The sequence below is a fragment of the Mastigoproctus giganteus genome, chromosome 1 (genome assembly GCF_048544385.1).
Source record: "Mastigoproctus giganteus isolate SK-2022 chromosome 1, ASM4854438v1, whole genome shotgun sequence".
NCBI lineage: Eukaryota > Metazoa > Arthropoda > Arachnida > Uropygi > Thelyphonidae > Mastigoproctus > Mastigoproctus giganteus.
This window is the reverse complement of record NC_143575.1, coordinates 149,342,703-149,368,702: the sequence shown is the minus strand read 5'-3', so window position 1 is coordinate 149,368,702 and position 26,000 is coordinate 149,342,703. Positions and strand designations below refer to the sequence as shown.

The following is a 26,000-nucleotide window of genomic DNA, read 5'->3' as shown; positions in this document are numbered from 1 at the left end:
ATAGAGGCGCTTCCCACGCTCGCACTAGTGTAGTGTGGTTAGAGCGTGTGACGCATTTTTTGTGATCAGTATGATATCTTGAGTCACGGGCGGAATTAGGGGTGGTGGTCAGATGTAGCTTATTAGGAAGGAAGTAAATGTGTAAAAAACGTTCCTAGGCCTATCTAAAAAAAAAAAAAAAAAAACCTGGTCGTCATGCTGTTGTTGTTGTTGTTATTTGGTTTTTAGGAGCATTAGCAACTAAGGCCATATTGCTCCGGGATATGCGGTGGTCATTCCCTGACCTTTCCGCATCCTCCGTATTTGGTAGTGACGGGCTCAAACTCCGGTCTAATCAAGAAGCGTGTGCTACGCACTGCTGCTCCTTCCCGCCTGGCTACGGAGGCGCCTTGGTCGTCATGCCTTGCCTTACGATGATAACTGGATAAAGTGTCTGGAGTTCTAACTTATTAGAATTTTTAGATAGTATGAAGTCACAATCATGCTTCCTGAAATTATTACTGCAGTAAGTATGATTGCAACAATACAAATATTTGTCAACAATATCTTTTATCGTCTCACGTTTTCGTTACATTCCACTGTTAACGGCCCCTAACAGCTGTGTATGTCGCTTCAACTACAAGATAAGTACATCAATCAGTGCTATTTTACAGAGATATTTAGATATGTTGCACTCAAAAGTATACATCTCTTACTTTAGTTATCATAAATCCATTGTATCTTGTCTTCCAGAAATTATGAAAATCTGTGAATGATAAAATATTTACAATAAAAGCTCTTATTTCGTAATCGATATATACAAAACAAAATAACTAAAAGAAACACGAAGGATGTTTGGCACAAACGATCTACTGCAAGTGCTTGTCACACACGCAACATTTTTTTTTTTTTTTTTTTTAACTACTAGAGAAATATAATGAATACATTTTTTTCATGATAAAATTTTAATATTGCGAATAAAAAATAACATGAAACATTTCCCATATCACAAATAACATAACTATCACAAAGCATTCCAAAATATAAAAACAAATATTACATAAAAAACAAACTTTCTAGAAAAAGTACACAAAAAAAAAAAAAAAAAAAAAAACACAGATTACACGAAAAAAATTTCACAAATATTCAAGAAAAATTTATTCTAAAAATTGCCATATACAATTTACTTCTTTATTAATATTTGTTGTCAATCTTCTGCTTTGCTCAATAGCTGAGCGATGATTACAGAGAAATGATTTGACATAACGATCCGGATCAAATTGAAGCAATGGTTTCCCATTTAGACGTATAGTCATCATAATCTGCAAAGTGTTTAATTGTCACAATATTATTCACATTACACTGAAAGCTCACTCAGCTTCAGCACTGCTAATCACAATGGATTCACAGATATTTCTGGCTTTCTTAATTGAAAAGGGAATTTCACTCCATTTTAAAGATAAATTGTCTCTGACAAAATCTTTGAAATCATTAATTTTTATTTCATATTTTATCAGAAAACTTAAATTTCTTATTTGGTTTTCACCGTCTTGTAACCGAGATGAAAGTTCTTTCGCATTCCACGATTTCAGGTAGCATATGTTTAAAATTTCTTTCAATGGTTTCATTGTTTTCTTTATTTCGTTTAAAATTACGCTTGATTTCGTTTAAAATCATGCATTAATAACTTATCCTTTAAGGATAAAACAATGCATTTAATAACTTGTCACAACAATTTTTTTACTTTCGATTCTTTCAACTTCAACATGCTCTCTATTTTAGCTTCACAATTTCCTTCAGAATTTTTCAAATTAGCAATAGCATTGATAGTTAGCGGATAAATTAATTTATCTGCTTTTACCACTGATTCTGTAAAGCTTCTGAAAAGTAAGAGCTCCTGAGGATGTCAATCATAGTGCTAAATGGTTAAGAAATTCCAAATTTAAAAGTCGATTTAATAATTCGGAATATTTAACTTCTGATTCAAAATGTTTGCACAAAGCGGGATAATTCCTCCAATCCACAACTGCCGTCCATAAGCTACAAGCTGCTCATCATGGCCTGGACACATGACTGATCTTTATAGTCTCCACATCAAGTTTTTTAGCAATCATCCTTAATTTGCACTAGGTTTTTTGAGATTAGTGATAGTTTTTTTTGTTTTAATTATTGCTTGTATGGCATTATATTTTAGAACATTTTCTACACAGTGAAAGGCTCAACAAAGTTTCAAAATCTGCCAACATTTCACCTTCATAAAGTTTATATAATATCTTAGTTGCCTCACCCCCCCCCCTACATTACTACTCTCACTAGTTCTTTGAATACAGTACAAAATGCCGGAATCACACGGATATTCAGCTACTGTGACCATGTAAACATAGACAGAAGAAATTTACTGGAAGGCAAGGATCTCGCACTTCTCCGAAAAACATATGCCCGTTTGTCGGAGTAAAGGGGAATCACAACACATGTTGACCAGAGGCTATAATCCATGTCGAGAATCTTCTTAATCCTCTGACTGGCTACGGAAAGTATATTGACTAGCGTGACTTCTCGGTATATGACTGCAGGGGTTTTACGGACACCACTAACATTGTGAAATAGTAATCCCTTTCACCCTTAATTCGCACTTTCTAATTACCTAAATTGTCTAAAGGCCAGAGGTGAGAACAATGCATACATAGTTCTCTCCTAATCCGTTCGTTACATGGAAATTTTCTTCATTCAATGGAAACTATTTAAATTTAATTACCAAGAGGAATATAAAAAAAAAAAAAAAAAAAAAACACGCTATAAAGAAGTTCGTTAAACAAAGGTCCAACTGTAATTAAATAAAAAACGAAACAATTTTAAAATACATAACTGATCGATTGCACCATTAAAATGCTGGGAATGGGGGCCCCGCTCGCCCCACCGTAATTTTGGCTCTGGATACTCAATAATTGCATTCAGGATTTCATTTGTAAAATAAATGACCGTCTCAACAAAGGGCTCTCACGAGCCCACTATAGCTCACCACTGGAAACCCCACTGGTAAACAACCTGCTACTGCTTCTTGGTATTCAACTGAACACACTGAGGGTTTAGTGTCAAACAACGTTAACTACAAAATTGAATTTTTTTTTTTTTTTTTTTTTTTGAGATAACTTTAGTTTCACTTTATACAAATAACAATGCATATCATGTCATAGAACTATCTCTCTAGTACTTTACAAGTTAGTTTGGGCTGCAAGTACATTTCCAGTAAACCAAGAAAAGGTCAAATGACTCTCTTGATTAATCACAAAAATGTTGACTACAAAATGATTTCGTAGTTAATGTTGTTTGACACTAAACCCTCCTCATGTGAAAGGGGTATTGGCTGCCAACAAAGATTGCAGCTTCTTCGTGGTCCAGCTGGCCTGGTCTGTGGAAGAGTTACTATCTATTGCTTTACTATGCTTTATTAGAGATAGCAGTAAAGTTCCATAGGATGTGGTCATCATTTGCTTTAAAACATATTTCCTGCAGACAGAAGCAAACAGATTTATGTAGGAGCATTTTGACATCCTCCATATTTCATCAAAATCCGCAATAATTCCATTGAAAGAATTTGGCCATTATTACTTGGGTTTAGTGGAACACTGCTGGCTGGCTTCCAAAGTGATGTGGAGTTTGAGTTGCCCTTTTTGGTTTTGATTCTGCTTTTAGAAAATAGAGGGCACTCAACATCCATTTTTTCCTCAGGTTGAAGATCCAAAATAGGATCATCTGCCCTTTCCTCTTCTTTATTCATCTCCATTGCATCCCATATCCCACTAATAACAGGCTTGCGGGGGGAAATAAGATGCTACTTTCTTTGTAGGAATTGAGATGGAAATAGCAAAATGCTTTTTATTGATGTGCTTGTGTCAATAAGTAGCAGGTGCATGGTAAGAATCACATAGAAAGGCTGAAATATCAGTTTGCATTGGTAGAACACTTTCTCAAAACTGCCTGAGCATAAGATTTTCCATTATTTACTAATGTTACGTGCTTCTTTGCCTCCATATATGGGATATTTTACTCTATCTTGATTTTCTGGATTTGTCTTTCTTTTCACCTTTGGCATGCTTTTGAATATACAAGTTGTTCACCATCAGAATTCAAGCATGCAGGTTTCAGTGCAGAACATTCCTCAGCATCATGTTCCTTTGTTCCTACAGCAGGCACAAGCAAGTGATCCACTACATGCCATCTGAGAGATCATATTTTTTGGAACCTGAAGCATCGCAACAGGTTTGGAATGTAGAGCCTTAAAGGATAGTTAAGATATCCTGCCTTGGTGAAAGTAGACTATTTAGAAGTGCTAAACCTAAGGATGAGAACTCTAGTTGGGACCAGTTTCCCCTTCTTACCCCTTCCTCTTGACAGCAGCAATTCCTTGATCTCTTAGTTCAGTGCAGATCTCCTCTTCAAATGTTTCAAAGAGATCCCACTCAATGCAATTACACCACATGAGTTAAGTGTTCTGTGCAGTGAAGCTCTAATTGGAATACCTCCAAGGGATGTTGCTTGGAGGAGCAGTTCAAAATGTCATACTGAGGAAGTTTCTAGTAAGATTTTCCCTGATCGGAGAAGTTTCAACTGATTTCACAGAACAGTCAGCCCTTCAAGCCCCTTCTGCATAAAGAAGGGTGACATTTTACCACTTCCCTTTTCTCCTGTTGAATGTATAAGAGAAAACAAGGTACAGAAAGTGATGCAGCTCCTGTTCAATGTTTCTTATTACTTGTTTTGTTTGATTCAGTTTCTTGTTCAGAAACTTGACCTAGTAGAGGCCCAGAGGAGGAAAAAAAAGATTTAAATCACTAATAGTAGAGTAAAAGAATTCAGTATCTTTAAGACTTGCTGGGCTCTCCACCCACAGTGTAGCTCAACAAGGAGACGACCACCCATGAATTAGGGGAGTGCATACGCAAGTGTGACGCCAGAGTTGCCTGGAATTACTCATATATCCAACAGGTCTTAATCCTGTTCCAAAGGGAAGAGACCTATTGGAGTATACAACTGACCCTAGAAAACAGACTTGCCAGCTGAATGATACTGAATGAGCCAACACAGAACCTGTTTTGGCCAAAGCAGGGACTGAAATGGTCTATTCAGGCTGGACCTCAACCACCACTGCACAGTAAACATGGATTCTAGCAATGCCAATTTAGAACCAATAACCTGAACAAAGAGAGACAGCATTCTCAGCAGACACATCCACAATCCAGCTTCCCTACTAGGATTTCATTGGACTGCTTCATATTGTCTATCAATTATTCCGTCCCCATCTCACCATTAAAACAGACTGGACTTTGTCAAGTCTGTTTTAATATACTCCTATCATGCTGCATGTATACAAGAAAGTATACATGCAGCTGTTTCTGTTTTTAGTAATCCTAACACAATGCGTGTATTTACTTGTCTCATGAAGACCCAAAACAGGCTTTTCAGATTGCCATATGTCCCAGTAGAAGTAGTGCAAGAATAACTTTCACCTTTGCCTGTTGTCAATCTGTGTATTCCCCCAGGCTAGCAGTTTTCCCAATCCACCTCAATAGCATAAACAAATATTCTTGCACCCCTTCAATTTAAGTGTATCCAATCTCATTCCTGTAAAAACACTCTCCTATTAACAAGTACAGACCATTACTGAAAAAAATTCTATCCCATGAGCCTTGCAGTCTCCCCAGAGCTGAACTGATTGACAACTCTCACAATTACTCCCTATGATGTCTAGGCAGAATTGCAGATATTTTCAAATTTATAACTTGCAACTTTTTTTTTCAGCATTGCTCTGTACTTGTTAAGCAATTCCTCAGATCTCCTACACTTATTATCATTAGCACCAAAATGATAAAGTCATTATCATTTTGTGTACAAAGTCATTTTTACACCCTTAAAAGATGATAGCTGCTCTACAATATCATCAACTTTATTATCCTGAAAGCTGTACCCTGGTAGTATCCCACCTATCCTTTTTACGCATATTTCCCTGACAACAGGGTCAATGACACACTGCTACCTCCTATGGGACCGGAGATATCTGCCGTTGAGGATGTTGTCTGTTGCCCAAGCATGGGATCAAGCTTGAGCGAGTCTGAGTGATTTCACTTTTTATGGTGTGTGAGCATGGATCGAGCATTAGGGCTCTGTAGCTACTCTACAGCTATTGTACCCAGTTAATGCAGGTTCAGTGGAGAAGCTTCTTCTTAGCCATTACTGTCCCAGCAGTGCAACCCCCATATAACACGGTACTCTATCTTTGCATGACAGGCCCAACATGCTTCTCTGCATTGCTCTTTGTCCTACTTGTAATTTTCTTTCTTACACCTTAGTAAGGGACCAGGTTTATGCTTCATAGGTAAGTATAGGATTTATCATGTATTTAAGAGCTTTCTTTTTAGACAAACTGGCAATTCTCCCTTTATATAGTCCCCAAGCATCCAGTATTTTTTCCAGCTGTTTTTTCAACCTCATATTGGTATCGTGCCTAGTGATTGTGAAAAGATGAAATTTCCCCAGATATGTGAACTGATTAAATCCAAGCGGTGTGTCGTTGAGATTTATAATGGGATACTGTTGGCAATTTGTCATGATTGTTGTCTTTTCAAGATTGATGTCTAAGCCAGCAGTTGCACTTTCCTTCCTTAATTCAGCTAGCATTTCTTGCAATTACTGTACATCTGAGAACAAAACAATAAAGTTGGCAAATCTTAAATGGCTTGATTTCTTTCCCAAGATATTAATTCTTCTGTTTTCCCAGTTTAGGTTTCTGAAAATACATTCTAGTGTAGATGTAAATAGTTTTGGTGAGATTAGTTTTGATGTGGGATTTCTCTTTAGATTTGGAATTTCTCTCCCAATCTATCCAATTTTATTTGAGCTGAGCTGTCCTTATAGATTTTCTGTAATAGGGTGATGTGTAGGCAACCCCCCATATAACACGGTACTTCTACAACACAGTTTCGCTCTAACACAATTGATAAATTGTGGCATTCCTCGCACAACACAGTTTCGCTCTAACATGGTTAGAGAATTTCAGTAAACCTCACAAAATGGGGTATTTTTGAGCTTTTGTGCAAGGAAAACCCTGCTATTATGTTGGATGTAATTTTTCAACATTTCCACTCCTTTTGAATCCCCACTGTTGACTCTAGTCAACAAAAAAAAAAAATTTGAGAAATCTCTGTATTTTATTTTGTTGGGAAATCCCCATGTTACGTTCTGCACTATGGAAAAATCTAGACTTCTAACTTCTTTTACTATTGGATAGCAACACCAGGCCATCCAAAAGATTTAAGTCATCCAAACGGTGAAGTTATGTTCCTATTGCCACAGTTGTACTGGGTTAACACAACTTCTTTCATTCAGCCAATAGATTAAGGCATTATATCCACCTTTAAAACTCATTACATCAGAAAATCGTTACAATGGATTTTGGAAAAAGTTGATTCCAAATCTATTGACGTAATGGAAGCATGGAAACATTTCTCAATTGTGGACTGTATCAGAATCGTAGTTTATCGCTGAAAGAAGTAAAACCGTCAACATTAAATGTGTGTGGGAAAATATATGGTCAGTCGGTTCATTCAGGAAATATGGTCGAACTGGCAGAAAATGGAATCTGTGCGATAATAGAACTTGCTACGTCGGTAGGAGCAGAAGGTTTTGATGATATGACTACTGAAGCCCTCGTAGGTAGCACAGTTGATAGAATCGCCCTTTTCCCCAAAACCGGCTGGAAAAGATCAGAGTTCGAATCCCGTTGATGAAGGGAGGAATTTTTATGGGTCTTTTCCCAATGTGGCTGAGTTAGTCAGGCTCGGGCAAGGGTAGCATGGTTTACACTCCCGGAAACTCCAGTTTTTCGTCCAGCAAAACAGAAAATCTACCTCAGGACACAATTTATAGACAATATACACAGAGTAACATGGCCTTAGTTGCCAATGCTCCTAAAAAAAAAAAAAAAAAAAAAAAGAGATATGATTACTGAAGATGTTCAAGAATTATTGGTAGAAGATGCCAGCATAGTGGATTTGGTGCAAATGGCACTGGAGGTAAAATCAAATCAATTCAGATGATGATATATCAATTCAGATGGAAATTCTAAACTCCGAAATTTTACACTAAAAAGCATAGGGGAAGGCATAAAGTTAGCCAAGCAATTAGAATCTTATTTTTTGAATGCAGATTCTTGAATGAAAGGAGCCCAAAGTTCAAAAGGGAGCTTCAAAAATGCTTAGTTCCATACAATGAAATTCACAAAGATTTATCAAGCAAAAGCAAACAAACCCAGATTTCTGATTTTTTTAAAGAGAGCATAAGATAACAAAATCAAGAATAGTATCATTTTTTAATGAAATAGTGTATTTTTGTTAGCTTTTGGAACGTAACCCCCTTTTTGTACTTTTCTTAGTCCGTATAACATGTTTCGCAAACACCGCATTTTATCGGAACCTAATAACAGTTATACGAGGGTTACCTGTATTCAGTTGGGATACCCTGTTGCTGTAGGGCCTCAAAGAATATTCTGGTTCACGGAATCTAAAGCTTTGGTGTAATCAATGAAGGGCCAGGTAAAGTACCTTGTTGTATTCCTAGTACTTCTCTATTATTTGATTTAAAGCATGTATGTGGTCAGTCACTGAAAAGCCTTTTCTGAATCCAGCTTGTTCCACAGGTTGATTCTCATCCAGAAAGCAGGAAATACAAATGTTTTTGAATTATTTTGATAAATACTTTGTAATTTTGCAAAACCAGGCTGATAGGACAGTAATTGGCAATATCTGATTTACTGCCTTTCTTCTGGAAAGTATTATGTGAGACATTAGCCACTGTGCTGGTAAGATGTTTGTTTGTTTGTAGTATTTTATTGTAAAGGAGTTTTAAATATGGAAGTATTTCTTTATATCCAAATTTATCACTTCCACTGTAATGCCATCTGTATCTGGAGTTCTGTTTTTTAAATTCTTTAGTGAATGCTATATTTCCTTCTCTGTTATTGGTAGAACTTCAATATCTCTTGCTTCTTTTGTATGATAATTTTTATGAGTCAAAATGATAATTTTGATGAGACCTCCAGTGTGGAGGCCTTATCAGCCTCAACACTGGAGGTCTTATCACTGTACAGCTTCTTGTAAAATTTCGTAGCTATTTCAACAACTGCCTTTTTTCCTGTTTAAGGCTGATAAGGCATTGAATCCATTTTCTGCCTGGTGCAGCACCTCTTATTGCCCATTTTGTAGATGCATTATTTTCAAGTGCCTCTCTTATCCTTTCAGGGTTTCTTCTGTATATGAAGTTTCTTATAGTTCTTTTGGTTAATTTGTCCATTTCAATGTATTCTATTTTCTTTCTTGCACTCATAAACCTGTTTGTCTTGAGGATTTCTCTTTTTTTGATCATATCTTTAATATCTTGTGATAGTTTGGTAGTATTATTTGACTAAGTTTTCCTGAAGCTTGCACTACTGTTTCATCTATCTTGTCACATAGCTCTTGGACTCCAAGGTCACCCAGAGAGGAAAGTGGAGTGAATCTGTTATTCAGCCCAAGAAGATATAGTCTTCTTGGTTATCACTAAGATGGATGGTACTTGTTTTTCTGTTAGTAAACTTTTTGTTTCTTAGAAGCTTTGTGTTCAGTTGTAATGTAGTCGAGATGATCGGTGCTGAACTGGAATTGGTTTATGAACTTCCTGATTCTTGACTATACTCTTGTCAGTAGCTAATACATAATCAGTTTTGTTTTTTTGCTTTTCCATCATGTGATAGCCATGTCCAACGCCTATTTATTCTCTTCTTGTAGAGTGTTCATCGCCAAGAGATTCTGTCCTAATGCAAATTGTACCATTCTCTCTCCCTTAGCATTTCTTGTTCCAAAGCCATATGGTCCTAAAATATTTCCTCCTGTTCTGATCTCTGGCCCAATTTTGCACTGAAGTCTCCATTGACAACAGTTCAGGTTGTTCCAAAGTTGCTTATAGCTGAATTTAGTTGGTCATAGAATTCCTCTATTTCGTCATCTTCATGGGCCCCTGTTGATACGTAAATCTCAATCAATGTTAGTTAGTATGGCATTTTTGTTAAAAAAGAGATTTAAAACAGCTATGCAGTCTGAGACCACTAAATTTTTCAATGTAGTTGTTCGTTCTGCTATGTACTAGGAAGCCGATGCCTTTTTGCCCTGGAACGTCGTTCTTGCAATACAGTACGTTTCCACTTTGTCTCTCTACGATTGATTCTGTTCTTCCTTTGATTTCTGCAATTCCGATGATATCCCAACATACGTGCAGTAGAGCATTTAAGTTCTACTATTCTTGATTTAGTTCTTAATCGGTTTTCAGTTCTTTGAAGTTTTCCCTTTCCCAGTGTTTATGTCACAGCACACAGACTCAACATTGCACTGTCCACCCAGGTCAACTGGATGCACTTCTTTAAATTTTGTGTTTCTTAACTAACAACCCCAGGGGCTCACATCTGGTGAGTATGGGCTTCGCACACCCAGGGTCCTGAGCTGGATATCATCATTCTTTTTCTTGGTGATTCCTCCCTCCCTCTCTCTGGGTAATTCCAAAAATTTTTTTTTTTGGCTGGTGCAGCATCAGCCTCAGGCTTCCTTGCATTATATGGCTAATAATAATAATGTCCTTGTATTTAATGTGGCAATTTCTAATCTTAGTTTACTCTTGTTATGTAAAAGTTGTAAGTTGGGTTTTGTTCCAGAAGTTTTGAGACCTACCTCCATTTCTGGATTGAGCATAATCTGTCATCTATGACCTTCATTCAATATTTGGTGATATGTCCATTTCAGCCTTGATGACTACAGTCCTTTTTCTTTCACTTCATGTTGAGAGGTCCGGCACAATCCCCTCACTGCCGGAATGTGTTTCTAGGGGATGCATTTTATAACCTTTCTGCCAGGTACCAAAAGAATCAGCCACCCCTAACAAGGGGTTCAGATGCTGTTGTCAGCCACCCACTCTGGTCAGACACTGGTTGGAATACTTCTTAGTCTGGTCCCTACCCTTTGACCTCTCCAGCTTGGGAGACCCTGCTGGTAACTAAGCTACCGCCAGCATTACGCTCAGGCTCACAGGGCACACAAGCTCCACCACCAGTGACAAGGTCCTGTACTCCCTAGGTGGAGGGAGAGGGTTAACATTTACTAGAGTTAGATTTCCATATTTTCATTTTCAAAACCCATTTCATAATTAACAAAAAAACATTTGTTTGGTTTCTGTGATGGCTGTAGGAAAATAAGGTTTTCTGTAATTCCTGCTAAATAACACATTCCAAATAGTTCTAAAATGATGTTGATAATCACTGTTTATGGAACACAAAGTGCACTAAAATTTTAGATTCCCCCCCCCACCACTCGTGTCACTGAAATACATATATAATCTACACAGAGTTCTCACATGAAAAACATAATACAAACAGTTTAAGAGTAAAACACTACATGTCTTTGGCATCTTGCTTATTAAATCAAGTTTAAACCAACACAAAAGAAAATAAAGATTTAATGCTACAGTTTCTAACATTTCATTTTGCATGTTCCATATTTTATGTAGTGTAAACTTGCACACCTGCTGGGCAATTCATTAACTAGAGATTAAATTTCATGGAGCAAATTAATTTTTTATTAAAATTTTATTAAAAAATTAATTGTTTACTTTAATTCTAAATTTAACAGTAAAGCTATAATGTGCTTTTGAAAAATACAGAGAAACAATAAGTTAAGATGGGGAGCAGGAGACTAGATAAAAAAAATACTTGCCAACATAAATCTACAGTTGACAACTATGTAATTCATTATGCAAGATCATTCATTTACCTTCCCCTTGATAAGTCACATTTAGATTCTAAATTGGTCACTATGAAGCTTTCAATGAAACATCGGATTCTCACAAGTGTTTTGACTTTATTTTAAGCTGATTACTTTCCACTCCTTCAAATTTCACAATTTAACTGTTTCAGATTGAGATAAGCTAATCTCATCAATTCTACTCTATCTTCAGAGAAACTGATTCCTGGTACAAAAGTACATAATCAATCTAACTACCTTGTTAGTCAGAACCACCTGTACAGCTAGGCACTGTTCAATAATCGCATCACCATTATAAATGCTATGCTGAAGCATACTGAGTCAAATCACAATTAGGCTTAACATAATTATGAGAGCAAAACTCAAAATTGTTCTAACTAGAGTGAAATTTCTCTATTACTACTTATTACCTTTGTCATCATATTTGTATCAATTCAGTTAAGCACTGAATTATTCAATTCAATACTTATCTTCAGAAGTTTGCATACCACTGTTCAAGTCACCTTTTTTCAGATGCCTGAAAATATTTCTGAATTAGTAAATAACCCTTGTAAACTGAATTAGGATTTCACCTCCCAACTCTTAAGATTTTTAAATAGAACTGGTTTGTTTCTATGCTAAAATTAAATTTTAACTTTCCTAAAAACAAAACAATTGTATTGTATGTTACCGAGTACCAAGCCAAAGTGGTCAGATCACAGTAAAAACTTGCATGTCCATTGCAAGAAATCTTCAGCCAATTCTGATGAGTTAATTAGCATTAGCAGAGGCATATGATGCAAGAAAGCAAGCTTATTCAGCATCAGCCAAAAAAAAAAAAAAAAAACACACACCACTCCCATTTCACCCCTCCGTTCGTTCGAAATACCTGTCCAGTTGAGCTTTAAATTTGTTTAGGCTATCAACTTCAACAACAAGTGATGGAAGTCGGTTCCACCAACCAACCACCCACCCACTGGCCAAAGGCAAATTTCCGCACATCTATCCGACATCCGTCCTTCCTCAATTTGAATTTATGCCCTCTGAGGTGATTATTCTGAGCAAGATGAATCCCATTGGCACTGAGCATGCTCAAACCATTCAAAGCCTTATACACCTCTATCAGATCACCTCGCCGGTGCCTAGTCTCCAAACTCTGTAATTTGCAAAACTTAAGCCTTTCTTCATAAGAGCAACCCTTTGTTCCATTCACTAATCTTGTTGCCCTTCTCTGTACCCGTTCCAGAAGCTCTACAACCTTCTTGAAATGAGGCCTCCAGACCTGTATACAGTACTCAAGATGTGGCCTAACCATTGCCTTATACAAGGGAATAATCACCTCCTTATCCCTGCTAGAAAAATTCCTGTATATCATTGACAAGACACCATGAGCTACTCTTGCAGCTCATCTGCACTGCTCAGAGAACTTCATATCTGCCTGCACAATTACCCCCAGGTCCTTTTCATTCTCCACCACTGTCAGTGTAGTACCGCAGAGTTGATACGCTGCTCTGGGGTTACTTTCTCCCATATGTAGTACTTTACATTTGTCAATGTTAAACTTCATTTGCCACCTCTCAGCCCATCTGTTCAACCTTTCCAGATCCTGTTGCAGCAGCATAGCGTCAGTAGTGTCCTTAACAACCCTGCCAACCTTTGTATCATCTGCAAACTTGGACATTAAACTTGATATCCCATCATCAATATCATTCATAAACACCGAAAACAACAACGGACCCAACACTGAACCCTGAGGAACTCCACTAATTACATTAGTCCACGTTGAGCAGTGTCCATTGATTACCACTCTCTGTCTTCTGCCACTCAACCATCCCCTTATCCATAGCAGCAATTTGCCTCCAATACCACACTGCTCCAATTTGTGCAGCAGTCTTCCATGTGCAACAGTATCAAAAGCCTTTCTAAGATCCAGATATATAATATCAAAGTTATTCCCTGCATCCAGTTCTTTTGTGACTACATCATAGTATCCAATCAAATTGGTCAGGCAAGACCTGCCCTTAACAAAACCATGCTGCATCTCAGCTATAACTGAATTCTTGTCTAGATGATCCTGCAGTGCTTCTTTAACCAGTGCCTCCATTAATTTACCTGGAACAGAAGTTAAACTAACAGGTCTATAATTACTTGTGTCAACCTTTGATCCTCCTTTGTGAATTGGGGTTACATTTGTACATATCCAGTCTATGGGTACCTCCCCTGAGTCCAAAGAAGCTCTCATAATTATGGCTAAGGGTTTGCTTACTTCCTTTAATATAACTGGATAGATCCCATCCATCCCAGGTGCCTTTTTTATGTTTATCCTCAACAATCTCTCCTCCACTTTTCTCTCAGTTATTAGAAAATCATCCAGCTCACTGCCAATGTTTACTTTACCTACGTCATTCTCCTTCCTGAATAACTCCTCATGCGTGAATGTAGATGCAAAATACTCGTTTAGATTGTTAGCCACCTGAGCAGGATCCTCAACTGTTGAACCATCAATATCCAGTGGACCAATCTGATTCATCCCTTTCCTTCTTGAGTTTAAATATGTAAAGAACTCTTTTCTGTTTTTCTTTGCATCCTTTGCCAAGGATTTTTCGTAGTCTGCCTTTGCCTGCCTAATCTCCTTTGTGACTTGGTTACAGACCAACTTACATCTATCATAGGCTCCCATGTCACCTATTGATTTGTATGTATCCCATGCATTTTTCTTCTCTGCCACATGTCTCATTAGTTCATCTGACACCCATTTAGGCCTAAACCTTGAACAATATTTCTTAGTTCGTATGTAAAGCCTGGTAGCCTCCAAGATTAGTTCCTCGAATGCTTCCCATTTTGAGTTTGCTGTTGGTAACATCATCAGTTGGTCCCACTGTATAGAATTTAAATACTGTCTCAGACCATCATAGTCGCCTTTACGAAAACAAAAACCCTTCCCTTTACCTCTGATGGTAGTTACCTCCTTGAGTAAATCCCACTTCAACACACTGTGATCACTGCCACCTAGTGGTTCATTTATCTGCAGATTCTTAATGCATGAAGAATAACTACTGATAATCAGATCAAGAGTATTGCTCCCTCTTGTTGCCTCACGAACATGCTGATGTAGAAAACAATCATCCTATAAATCCACAAAAGCCTTGCTAGTGTGCAAGTGACCAACCCACAAATTCCAGTCAATATCTGGGAAATTAAAATCCCCCATTATAAGACTCTCTGATTTACTGGCCCACTATTTCCCTGTACAATATCTTATTATGCTCATCAGAGTCATTAGGCCTATAGCACACTCCTACTCTCAATTTTGATTTCCCTATGCTTATGTCACACCAAACTGACTCGACACTGCCCTGTCCATCGATGTCGACTGGCTTCACTTCCTTGGACTTTATGTGTTTCTTAACTAATAGCATAACCCCTCCTCCCCTCCTGTCCTGTCTATCCTTTCTATACACATTGTATTCCCCAAATTCCAGTTCCGCATTACTTATATCTGTGTGACACCACGTCTCTGATATCCCAACAATATCTGCCTGTGATGTTTTGAGCAATACCTCAAATTCATCAAATTTATTTACCAAACTCCTAGCATTGGTGTACACACAGGTATACATGCACCTGTTTCTATTCTTAGCTACTCTAACACAACCCATGTGTTTACTTGTACCGCAATGACTCCCAGCAGTCTCTGAAATATCCTGCATCTTGTTTTTCAGGCTTCTGCTCATTTCAATAGAAGCAGTGCAAGAATCACTTCCATCTCTGCCAGTGGCTACTGTTAATCTATTAGTCCTTGTATCCCCCCCAACTAGCAGTTTTCCGACCCACCTAACACTGCCTCGATAGCATCAGCAAATATTCTTGCACCCTTTCTATTTAAGTGTATCCCATCCCTGTAGAAGCAATCTCTCCTGTTAACAAGTACAGTCCAGGCTGAAAAAAATTCTACCCCTTGAGCCTTGCACAATCCCTCCAGGGCCGAATTGATCGACAAGGCTCTCATCATATGCTCCCTCCTATCGTGTCTGGGCAGAATTGCAGACACTTTCAAATTCAACCCTAATTCACGGCTTTTTTCCAACAGTGACCTGTACTTGCTAAGTAATTCCGCCGGTCTCCTACTCTTAATATCATTAGTGCCAACGTGTACAACTATATCACCCTTTGTGCCCTTAAAAGATGATATCCGCTCTACAACGTCATCAACCTTTGCCCCTGGCAGACATACCCTGGTCCTATTCTATCCTATCCTATAATGAATGAGTCCTATCCTATAATGAAAGAATGGGGTTTAGTTCTTTTCGGAAAATGGACAACCCAAGAACTAAAATTTGCAACAGAAAAAAAAAAAAAAAAAAAAAAAAGCCAAAAATCAGTTACCAGATTGAGTAAGTTTAATTTATACTTAAGTACTGCATAATATAAATTTTTTTTCACTTCATAATGACCTAATACAAATATTATTAACGTGAATAGTACTCACAAGTAGTTCATCCATACTGGTATTCCATTTTTCTAAATTAATTCGTTTTATGGCACATTTTTCTTTTCTTGGTTTGCAATAAGCACTGTGTACTATTGCTGTAGCACCAACACCTGTAATATAATAGCAATCATACAAAACACTTAAAATATTGAACGTAGTTCAATTCTTTTAATCTAAAATATTAATTACTTATTTTAAAACCATATACAGCCACTCCCTAACTTACCTAAGTGTCAAGGTCTGCGGAACTTTACATAATTTGGAATTTTCAATAAATGCTAATGCAGCACTTGCAAATTTGATTCAATTTGATTGAAGCAAAAAAGAAATGTTTGACGAATATGTATATAAAATTATTCATTCAATTTTTTATTTCATGTGCAGGAAAAATTACAAAGCATACAAAATTACAAAAATTTCAAAATTATAAAAAGAGAGGAGACAGGCATAACATCAGCAAGTTTTACCTTTCAAGCATTGTTGCCAGAATTAACTCTCCAGCTCATAAAGCACACCGCTGCAGAAGTTGAGGACGGTGGAGATTTAGAAGGGGTTTTTTCCCAACAAATTTCATTAGAAGATCAAATATACAAACAGACGTGCTGTACTGATATTATTCCGTAAAAACAATTAAAATAAAGCAAACTTTTTTTTATCAAATGCACATTGCAGTTTTACCACTTTTTCTAATTTCCAGCGTGGCTTCCAATAGATTAATTTGCTCAATTTTGTGTTAGTAGTGCAATACTCATTGAAGAATTGAAGTACGATCTTTTCATTTTTCAAAAACAATCCATTGCAATTCTTTCAGTCATGTTTTTTTATGCCAAGAAACAGTTGCGTGCATTATTTTATTTATTTTTTTTTTCCTGTATCACACTGGTAATGACTGTATTTTACGGCTTACTGCGTATTTTCACAATACTTTTCAAAAAAGAAAGACACCGAAGTTATGTTTGAAATGAAAAGCTCAAAATTCGTTTTGGAAGAAGACTGCACGTGATACTTTTTTTGTTAACACCGACATTAGTTATACTGTTGCAGTGGATATTCTTCAGCAGTTTTCCCCGATTACTGTTTTGATCTTATTTATTAATAATAAGATTCTTTATTAACTTAAATTATATACATTTATAATTCTGTACACAGATAAACCGAGAACCTACCAATAAATTGTCTCTGCAAGTGAACAAACTTGCATTTTGTTAACTAAGGAAACAGTACTAAAATAGAAGTAATATTTACAATAAATATAAGGTTCAGAACTGAGCTTTCAGATTCTTCTCATCATTACATAGTTCATCCCAGTTCGGAAACATATTTTCCAATTTCAATACAACACTTTGCCGGAGTAGTCTTTTAATGATGTGTTGTACAAGGGAAGCCTCCTTTCCACCTCACGAAATTTGGCACAGACTACAAACGTAGTCTTCCACAAAGTATAATAAAACAAACCGAATTAAGGCCCACCACCCCATGCAGATGGAGAATGTCTCCTCAGGCTATGCAAATGCCTCCAATGGCACTGGCAGGCATTCAATGCCAGGTAACGTTGTTCAACATACCGTTCGAAGAGCCAGTCTAGTCTGCATGCCTTTACCCTCTGCTTCTTGCAAAAAACTGGGCATTGGAAGGTGCTGCCAATGCCATGCTCATCTAGTATAGCCCTAAAAGGTGATAAAAGTGTTACAGTAAGAAATCTTTTGATTTCATGTGCAAATACTTAAATGTATTTTCTTTTAACCGATTTAACTAAAGTTACTAAACCCTTTCAAAATAGATAAGTTTTTAAAAAGAAATCTAAACGAACATGATGAGGAAGTCAAAAAATTATGGATTAATACTACCTTCGCAGTCGTCTGATTTAGACCTACACGTTTTAAATGCAAAGAAACAAAGTATGTATTTCAGTACTCTTGGGCATTATTATTTTGTAATATATAATAGTAGTGGAACTGGTGTAATTTTATTATATCAAGAGGTGTCAAGGAATTATGTCAAGGGGTGTTTGGCTGGTTATCGGAAGCCGAACTGTGAAAGACATTACCAAACATGCCATAGGAATTTAAGAAAAAAAAGAAACTTGTTAGACAGAAAAATATTTTAAATTTAGGTAAAGCTAATAGTAGTAAAGTGTTAGCAAATGAAATTTCATTTATTTTATCGAATATAATTGCAAAGAATTCATTGCCTTACACTAGTAGCGAAATAATAAAAAATTGTGTAGTGTCATCGTTAGAAGTGCTTCCTAGTATCTTAGCGGAAAAACAGAACTACCTTGTTTAGCTCTGCCAAATATATACCTTTTAAATAAATTGAGTTCATAAAATGGTAGATGTAATATTCAATGAATTATTAGGTAGAATTGAAAGTTGTGTATTTTTTCACTGGAACTTAATGGGTAGACTGATGTTTCAGGCATATCACAATTAATGTGCTTTGTTCATTTGATTCAACATGATGGCAGCTTTGAAGATTTTTTGTTTTGTGGCTTACTGGTCATACAACTAGAAAAGATGTATAGGACTCGCTTATGAAATTCCTCACAGTGCACAAAATTCATCTCAGTAAACTTGTATCAATTGTTACCAATGATACTTCTTCCATGATATGTAAAAACAAAGGCCTTATTGCTTATTATTAGCCATATGGTGCAAAGAAGCCCGACACTTATGGTGCACTGGCCAAAAAAAAAAAAAAAAAAATTTCCGAGTTACCCTAAAAGAGAAGTAGAAAGGAATCACCAAGAAAGAGAAGAATGATGATATTCAGCTCAGGACCCTGGGTGTGCCAAGGCCATACTCACCAGATGTCAGCCCCTGGGACAAGATGAAAGGATACCGAATTTTAGCATTATTTAAGGCATATAATGCAAGAAAGCAAGATTATATAGCATCAGCCAAAAAACCTTCCCATTTCACCCATCTGGTCACTCCAAAATGTTTGTCTAGTTCAGCCTTAAATTTATTTAAGCTATCAACTTCCAAAGCAACAGATGGAAGTCTGTTCCAGCAATCAACTAGCTGATGGCTAAAGGCAAACTTCCACACATCTATTCTACAATTGTCTTTCCTCAATTTGAATCTATGCCCCCTCAGGTTCTTAATCTGAGCAAGTGGAAATATCGCATCAGCACTGAGCAAGTGGAAATATCGCATCAGCACTGAGCCTGCTCAAATCATTCAAGTCCTTATACACCTCAATCAGATCACCTCGCAGGTGCCTAGTCCCAGATGCTTCGACTTGCAGGACTTAAGCCTCTCTCTTGGTAAGTGCACACCTTTGTTCCTCTCACCAATCTTGTTGTCCTTCTTTGTACTCATTCTAGCAACTCTACATCCTTCCTAAAATGAGGCCTCCAGACCTGTATGCAGTACTCAAGGTGTGGCCTGACCATCACCTTATAAAAAGGGATAATCTTCTTGTCGCTGCTAGCAAAGTTCCTATATATCATTGACAAAACTCCATGACCTGCTATAGCAGCCCATTTGCACTGCTCAGAGAACTTCATATCTGACTGCAGAATTACCCCCAGGTTTTTTTTCCATTCTCCACCTCCCTGAGTGTAGAACCACACAGTTGACTTTGTTTCTCTTGGATTACTGCTACCCCACATGTAGTACTTTGCATTTGTAAATGTTAAACTTCAGTTGCCACTTCTCAGCCCACCTGCCTAAATTTTCTAGCTCCTGTTACAGTAGCATACTGTCTTTAGTGTCATTAACAACTCTGCCAACCATTGTATCATCTACAAACTTAGATATTAAGCCTGATATATCTTCATCGATATCATTGATAAATATACAAAACAACAATGGGCTCATCACCCAACCCTAGGGGACTCCACTAATAACATTAGTCCATGCAGATCAGGGTCCATGTATTACCAGTCTATACCAACTCCCACTCAACCATCCCTTTATCCAAAGCAGCAACTTGCCCTTGGGGTTCACATCTAGTGAATATGGGCTTGGCACAACCAGGGTCCCAAGCTGGATATCATCATTCTTCTTTTTCTTGGCGATTCCCTTCTACTTTTCTCATCTCTCTCTCTCTCTCTCTCTCTCTCTCTCTCTCTCTCTCTCTCTCTCTCTCTCTCTCTCTCAGGGTAACTCGGGATTTTTTTTTTTTTTTTTTGGCTGGTGCAACATAAGCTTCAGGCTTCCTTGCACCATACAGCTAGCTTGGGGGGGGATTCACAGACTAAAAGGTTAAAAGTAGCCGCAGGCAGAGGTGAAGGCGATTCTTGCACAACTTCTATTAGAATAAGTAGCGACCTGGAGCAAGGGATGCTCGAGTTTCAGGGACTGATGGCAGTCATCGTGAAACAGGTGGGTATATGGGATGTGTTAGGGACACTAATAATAAGGACAGGTACATGTATACCAATGCTAGAGGCATAGTAAATAAATTCGAAGGGTTGGTCAAGACATCAAAGGCGGATATTGTTGGGATAGCAGAGACGTGGTGTCACACAGATATAAGGAATGCAGAACCAGAATTTGGGTAGTACAATGTGTACAGAAAGGATAGACAGGGAGGAGGGGGTTATGCTTTTAGTTAAGAAAAAAAATCCAAGGAAGTGAAGCCAGTTGACATCGCTGGACAGTGCAGTGTCGAGTCAGTTTGGTGTAACATAAGCATTGGGAGCTCAAAATTGAGAGTAGGAATGTGCTGTACGCATAATGACCCTGATGAGTATAATAAGAAACTACAGGGAAATAGTGGGCCAGTAAATCAGAGAGTCTTATAACGGGGGATTTTAACTTCCCAGATATTGACTGGAACTTGTGAGTTGGTCACTCATACACCAATAAGACTTTTGTGGATTTATTGGATGATTGTTTTCTGCAGCAGCATGTTCAAGAGAAAACCAGAGAGGGTAATACTCTTGATCTGGTTATCAGCAGTGATCATTCGTTTATTAAGAATTTGCAGATAAAGGAACCACTAGGTGGCAGTGATCACAGTGTACTGATGTGGGATTTATTTAAAGATATAATTACCATCATGGGTAAAGGAAAGGGTTTTTGCTTCCGTAAAGGTGAGTACAGTCAGTCCTCATGTAGCATGATAGTTGTGTTCCTAGAAACCCTCGTGCAATGCAAAATCATGCAATATAAACAACAGGCCCTATGGGAAAAATAGGATTAGGTGCCGACCACCCAAGATTGAACATACATTTGTAACCAAAACATTACCAAACACAATAATCGTAATAAAATACTTATTTTATTACGACTATTACGTAATAAAATATTGCTAATGGTTTTGCTTCTATCGTAAGCAAACTTGTTTTTTGTTTGATTTTCTATCCAAACAGATGACAGCCGCTCCATCTCTTCCAATTCTTTGTATCTTAATCTAATGGATTTTAATTACACTTTGAGTTGTTCCTGCTATGAAAGTTGTTTTTATTTTCTCTGCATTCTTTGTAATTCTCGGAGTTGCCTCATTTAGGTCTCTAGCACGTGCAATATCACACGGTCTTTCGTTTCGCTCAAAGCGTTTCACAATTTCATATTTTTTCTCTATTGACAGAGGCAGACTGGCCATAAGCATTATCGGGAAATCCTGGCGGGCCGGAGTCCGGTGTGATTTTGGCCATAAACTCTAGTATGAGGCCACTACAGATTTTCCCGGGTAAGGATTTTTGACCCAGTCCGCCTCTGTTTATCGATATTGCTTTTCTTTTTCTCTGTGAATCTGTAGTGTCTTCACCAGGACGCTTCCTTTTCACACCTTTTAAGTATTTTACTCATTTTTAGGGAATAAAGCACAATTACAAAACGAGGAGCCACGCTTGATACACATAAACAAAGCTGCGTGCATGTAGCAACTGAATAAACAACACCGTAAAGGCAGAGACACACTATTCACACCTCACATTTTACTAAAGCACATTTCTAGAGGTTACTACCATAAAACAATAAAAACAATTTCCAGTTGAATTTCTAGTGGAATCTGTTATAAACTAGTAGTAAACTCAATCTAATTGCATTTGCGATTATACAGATTTCTGGAATTGTGTTGGTTTTTACGTTATTATGGTGAAATGTGTTTCCCCTTCACTGATATAAAAAACAAATACATTTTCAGAATCTTCTCTTCATTCCTATCGTGTTGCGTTCAGTTGGGGTGATTCTGCGTTCGAGTGCCATTTCTTGTAAACACAAAGGCGAATCGTGCATAAGCGAATTCGGTTCGTGTTATATAAAATATCATTCCCCTATTTATAAATTGTGTATGATCGAATTCGTGTAGTGCAAACACATGTTAAACGGGGACTGACTGTACAGTGGTCCAGACAGTTTTTAAATTCTGTACAGTGGGATCAACTGATGATGTTAAAACAGTAAATTCTAAGTGGGAAGCATTCAAGGAATTAATCATGGAAGCTACTAAAACTTTCATACCTATTAAGAAATATTGTTCAAGGTTTAGGCCTAAATGTTATCAAATGAACTAATGAGACTCGTGACAGAGAAGAAAAATGCATGGGATGCATATAAATTACCAAGCGACTCAGAAGCCTATGGCAGATATAAGCTAGTCTGTAATCAGGTCACAAAGGAGGTTAGGCAGGCGAAGGCAGATTACGAGAAATCTTTGGCAAAAGATGCTAAGAAAAACAGCAAGGATTTCTTTACTTATATAAACTCTAAAAGGAAGGGGATGAATCTGATTGGTCCACTTGATATCCATGGGTCGACTGTTGATGATCCTGCTCAGACAGCAAACAAACTGAATAAGTATTTTGCATCTACATTCACACATGAGGAGTTATTAAGGTTTGAAAATGGCAGAAGGTTATCAAATTGTAGCAGGGTGCTTAATGATTTTGTAATAACTGAGAGCAAAGTGAAGGAGAAATTGTTGAAGTTAAACATAAAAAAGGCACCTGGGGTGGATGGGATCCATCCAGTTAAATTAAAGGAAGTGGCAAAGCAACTAAGCAAACCCTTAGCCATAATTATGAGAGCATCCTTGGACTCATGGGAGGTAACCACGGACTGGAGATGTGCAAATGTATCCCCAATTCACAAAGGGGGATTGAAGGGGGGTGACACGAGTAATTACAGACCAGTTAGTTTAACTTCTGTTCCAGGTAAAATAATGGATTCACTGGTTAAAGATGCACTGCAGGATCATCTAGACAAGACTGCAGCAATAATTCAGACACAGCATGGGTTTGTTAATGGAAAGTCTTGTCTGACAAATCTGATAGGATATTATGATGTGGTTACAAAGCAACTGGATGCAAAAAATAATTTTGATACCATATATTTGGATTTCAGGAAAGCTTTTGACACTGTTGCACATGGAAGACTACTGTACAAATTGGAGCAGAATGGTATTAAGGGTAAGTTGCTAAAATGGATAAAAGACAGAGGGTGGTAATTAATGGGTGCTGCTCTTCGTGGACTAACGTTATTAGTGGAGTCCCACGGGGTTCGGTGTTGGGTCCTGTTTTGTATATTTATCAATGATATTGATGAAGGTATATCAGGCTTAGTGTTGAAGTTTGCAGATGATACAAAGTTGGCAGGGTTGTTAATGACAGTAATGGCAGTGTGCTACTGCAACAGGATCTAGATAATCTGGACAGATTGGCTAAGAAGTGCCAACCTTGGCATATGCAAAGTACTGCATATGGGTAGAAGTAACCCCAGAGAAACGTCCCAACTGTGTGTTACTACACTTAAGGTGGTAGAAAATGAAAAAGACCTGGGAGTAATTGTGCAGTCAGATATGAAGTTTTCTGAGCAATGCATACAGGCTGCCAGGGCAGGTCAGGGGGTTTTTTCAATGATATATATAGGAATTTTGCTAGCAGGGAAAAGGAGGTGATTGTCCCTCTGTATAAGGCAATGGTCAGGCCACACCTTGAGTACTGCGCACAGGTCTGGAGGCCTCATTTTAGGAGGGATGTAGATTTGCTTGAGCGTGTACAGAGAAGGGCAACAAGATTGGTGAGGGGAATGAAGGGATCTTCTTACCAAGAGAGGCTTAAGTTCTGCAAATTGCAGTGGCTGGAGACTAGGCACCTGCATGGTGATCTAATTGAGATGTATAAGGCCTTGAATGGGTTGAGCACGCTGAATTCTGATGGGATCCTTCCACTTATTCAGATTACAAACCTAAGGTGGCATAAATTGAAATTGAGAAAAGACAGATGTAGAATAGATGTGCAGAAATTTGCCTTTACAGGCATTTGGAGGGAATGGTGTAATTTTTTTTTTTTTTTTTTGGCTGATGCTGCATAATACACTTGCTTTCTTGCATCACATGCCACCACTACTACTAATGATAATGCCATACCGCTCCAATTTGTACAGCAGTCTTCTAGTATCAGTAACAGTATCAAACAGTGTAACAGTAACAAAAGCTTTCCTGAAATCCAAGTATATGATATCAAAATTATTTTTTGCATCCGGTTCCTTTGTCACCATATAGCAGTATCCAATCAAATTGGTCAGACAAGACTTCCCTTTACAAACCCATGCTGCCTTTGAACTATTACTGCAGTCTTGTCTAGGTGATCCTGCATAACTTCTTTAACCAGCGACTCCATTATTTTCACCAGAACAGAAGTTAAACTAACAGGTCTATAATTATTTGTGTCACCCTTTGAACCCCCTTTGTGAATTGGAGATACATTTGCACATCTCCAGTCCATGGGGAACTCCCCTGAATCTAAGGATGCTCTCATAATTATGGCTAAGGGTTTGCTTATTTCCCTTGCTGTCACCTTCAATATAAGTGGATAGATTCCATCCACCCCATGTGCCTATTTTATGTCTAACTTCAACAATTTCTCTTCCACTTTGCTCTCTGTTATTACAAAATCATTTAGCTCACTGTTAGAGTGTAGTATACTTCTGTCCTCCCCTTCATTACAGAATTCCTCATATGTGAATGTAGATGCAAAACACTCATCCAGTTATGCACAAAATGCTCATTTTGTGCATTATCACTGTTTGATTCATATTGAATTGTATTCACAAATGAAAGATCAAAAAGAAATTGCAGGATGTCTTTAAGTCATTAACCATTTTATTGCTAAATCCCTAAATAAACAACTTCTAAAAATATTTTTGGAAGATCTTCTAGCACCACATTCTGATCTTATTACCCATACAGAAGTTCGTTGGCTCAGTTGTGGAAAAGCGCTCTCCAGAATTTGAGAGGTTTTTCCAGAAGTAAAAGCCATTTCTAATAGAAAGCAATAAAGAAAACCTTTTCAATGAAAATTTAACTGAAGATTTCAAGATTACACTTTCATTCATCGTTGATATCTTCAGCCATTTAAATGAGTTTAAAAAATGAGGCTACAGGAAAAGATAAATTTATGGTAATTTTTTACGAGAGGCTTAGTGGGGAACAGGCATTCTGTGTGTTATCAGACACTCAGTCTAAAACACTGATGGATCCAATATCTTTCTATTTCAGAAGATTTAGGAGAAGCCCGGTTGGCCTGCCTCCCTAAAATCTACTCATGCACACCTTCTCGATGGTAAGCCCTGTTAGGTCACTTAGGTGGCAATGAACGTGTAGAGTGGTTCTCTTCAAGACGCCTGGTCAGCATGAAGAGGAAAAGACCAAACCCTCTAGCACATGATAGTAAGACGAAACAAATGGCCCTCAGTCCCCAGCAGGTTTCACTCCTCCTCTTACGGCAGCGAGAGGATCAGAGGGTGCTAAGAATCTCT

The 26,000-nt window shown here is 37.7% G+C and overlaps 1 protein-coding gene across 1 annotated transcript in view; it reads right to left on the bottom strand.

Moving 5' to 3' along the window:
- Positions 1 to 26,000, bottom strand: part of fray (oxidative stress responsive kinase frayed) — a 501,108-nt gene that overhangs the window by 404,364 nt on the left and 70,744 nt on the right. Inside the window, exon 3 of the mRNA XM_090389465.1 lies at positions 16,285 to 16,397. Coding sequence (XP_090245591.1) covers positions 16,285 to 16,397 — 113 coding nt within the window. The remainder of the gene's footprint in view (positions 1 to 16,284; positions 16,398 to 26,000) is intronic.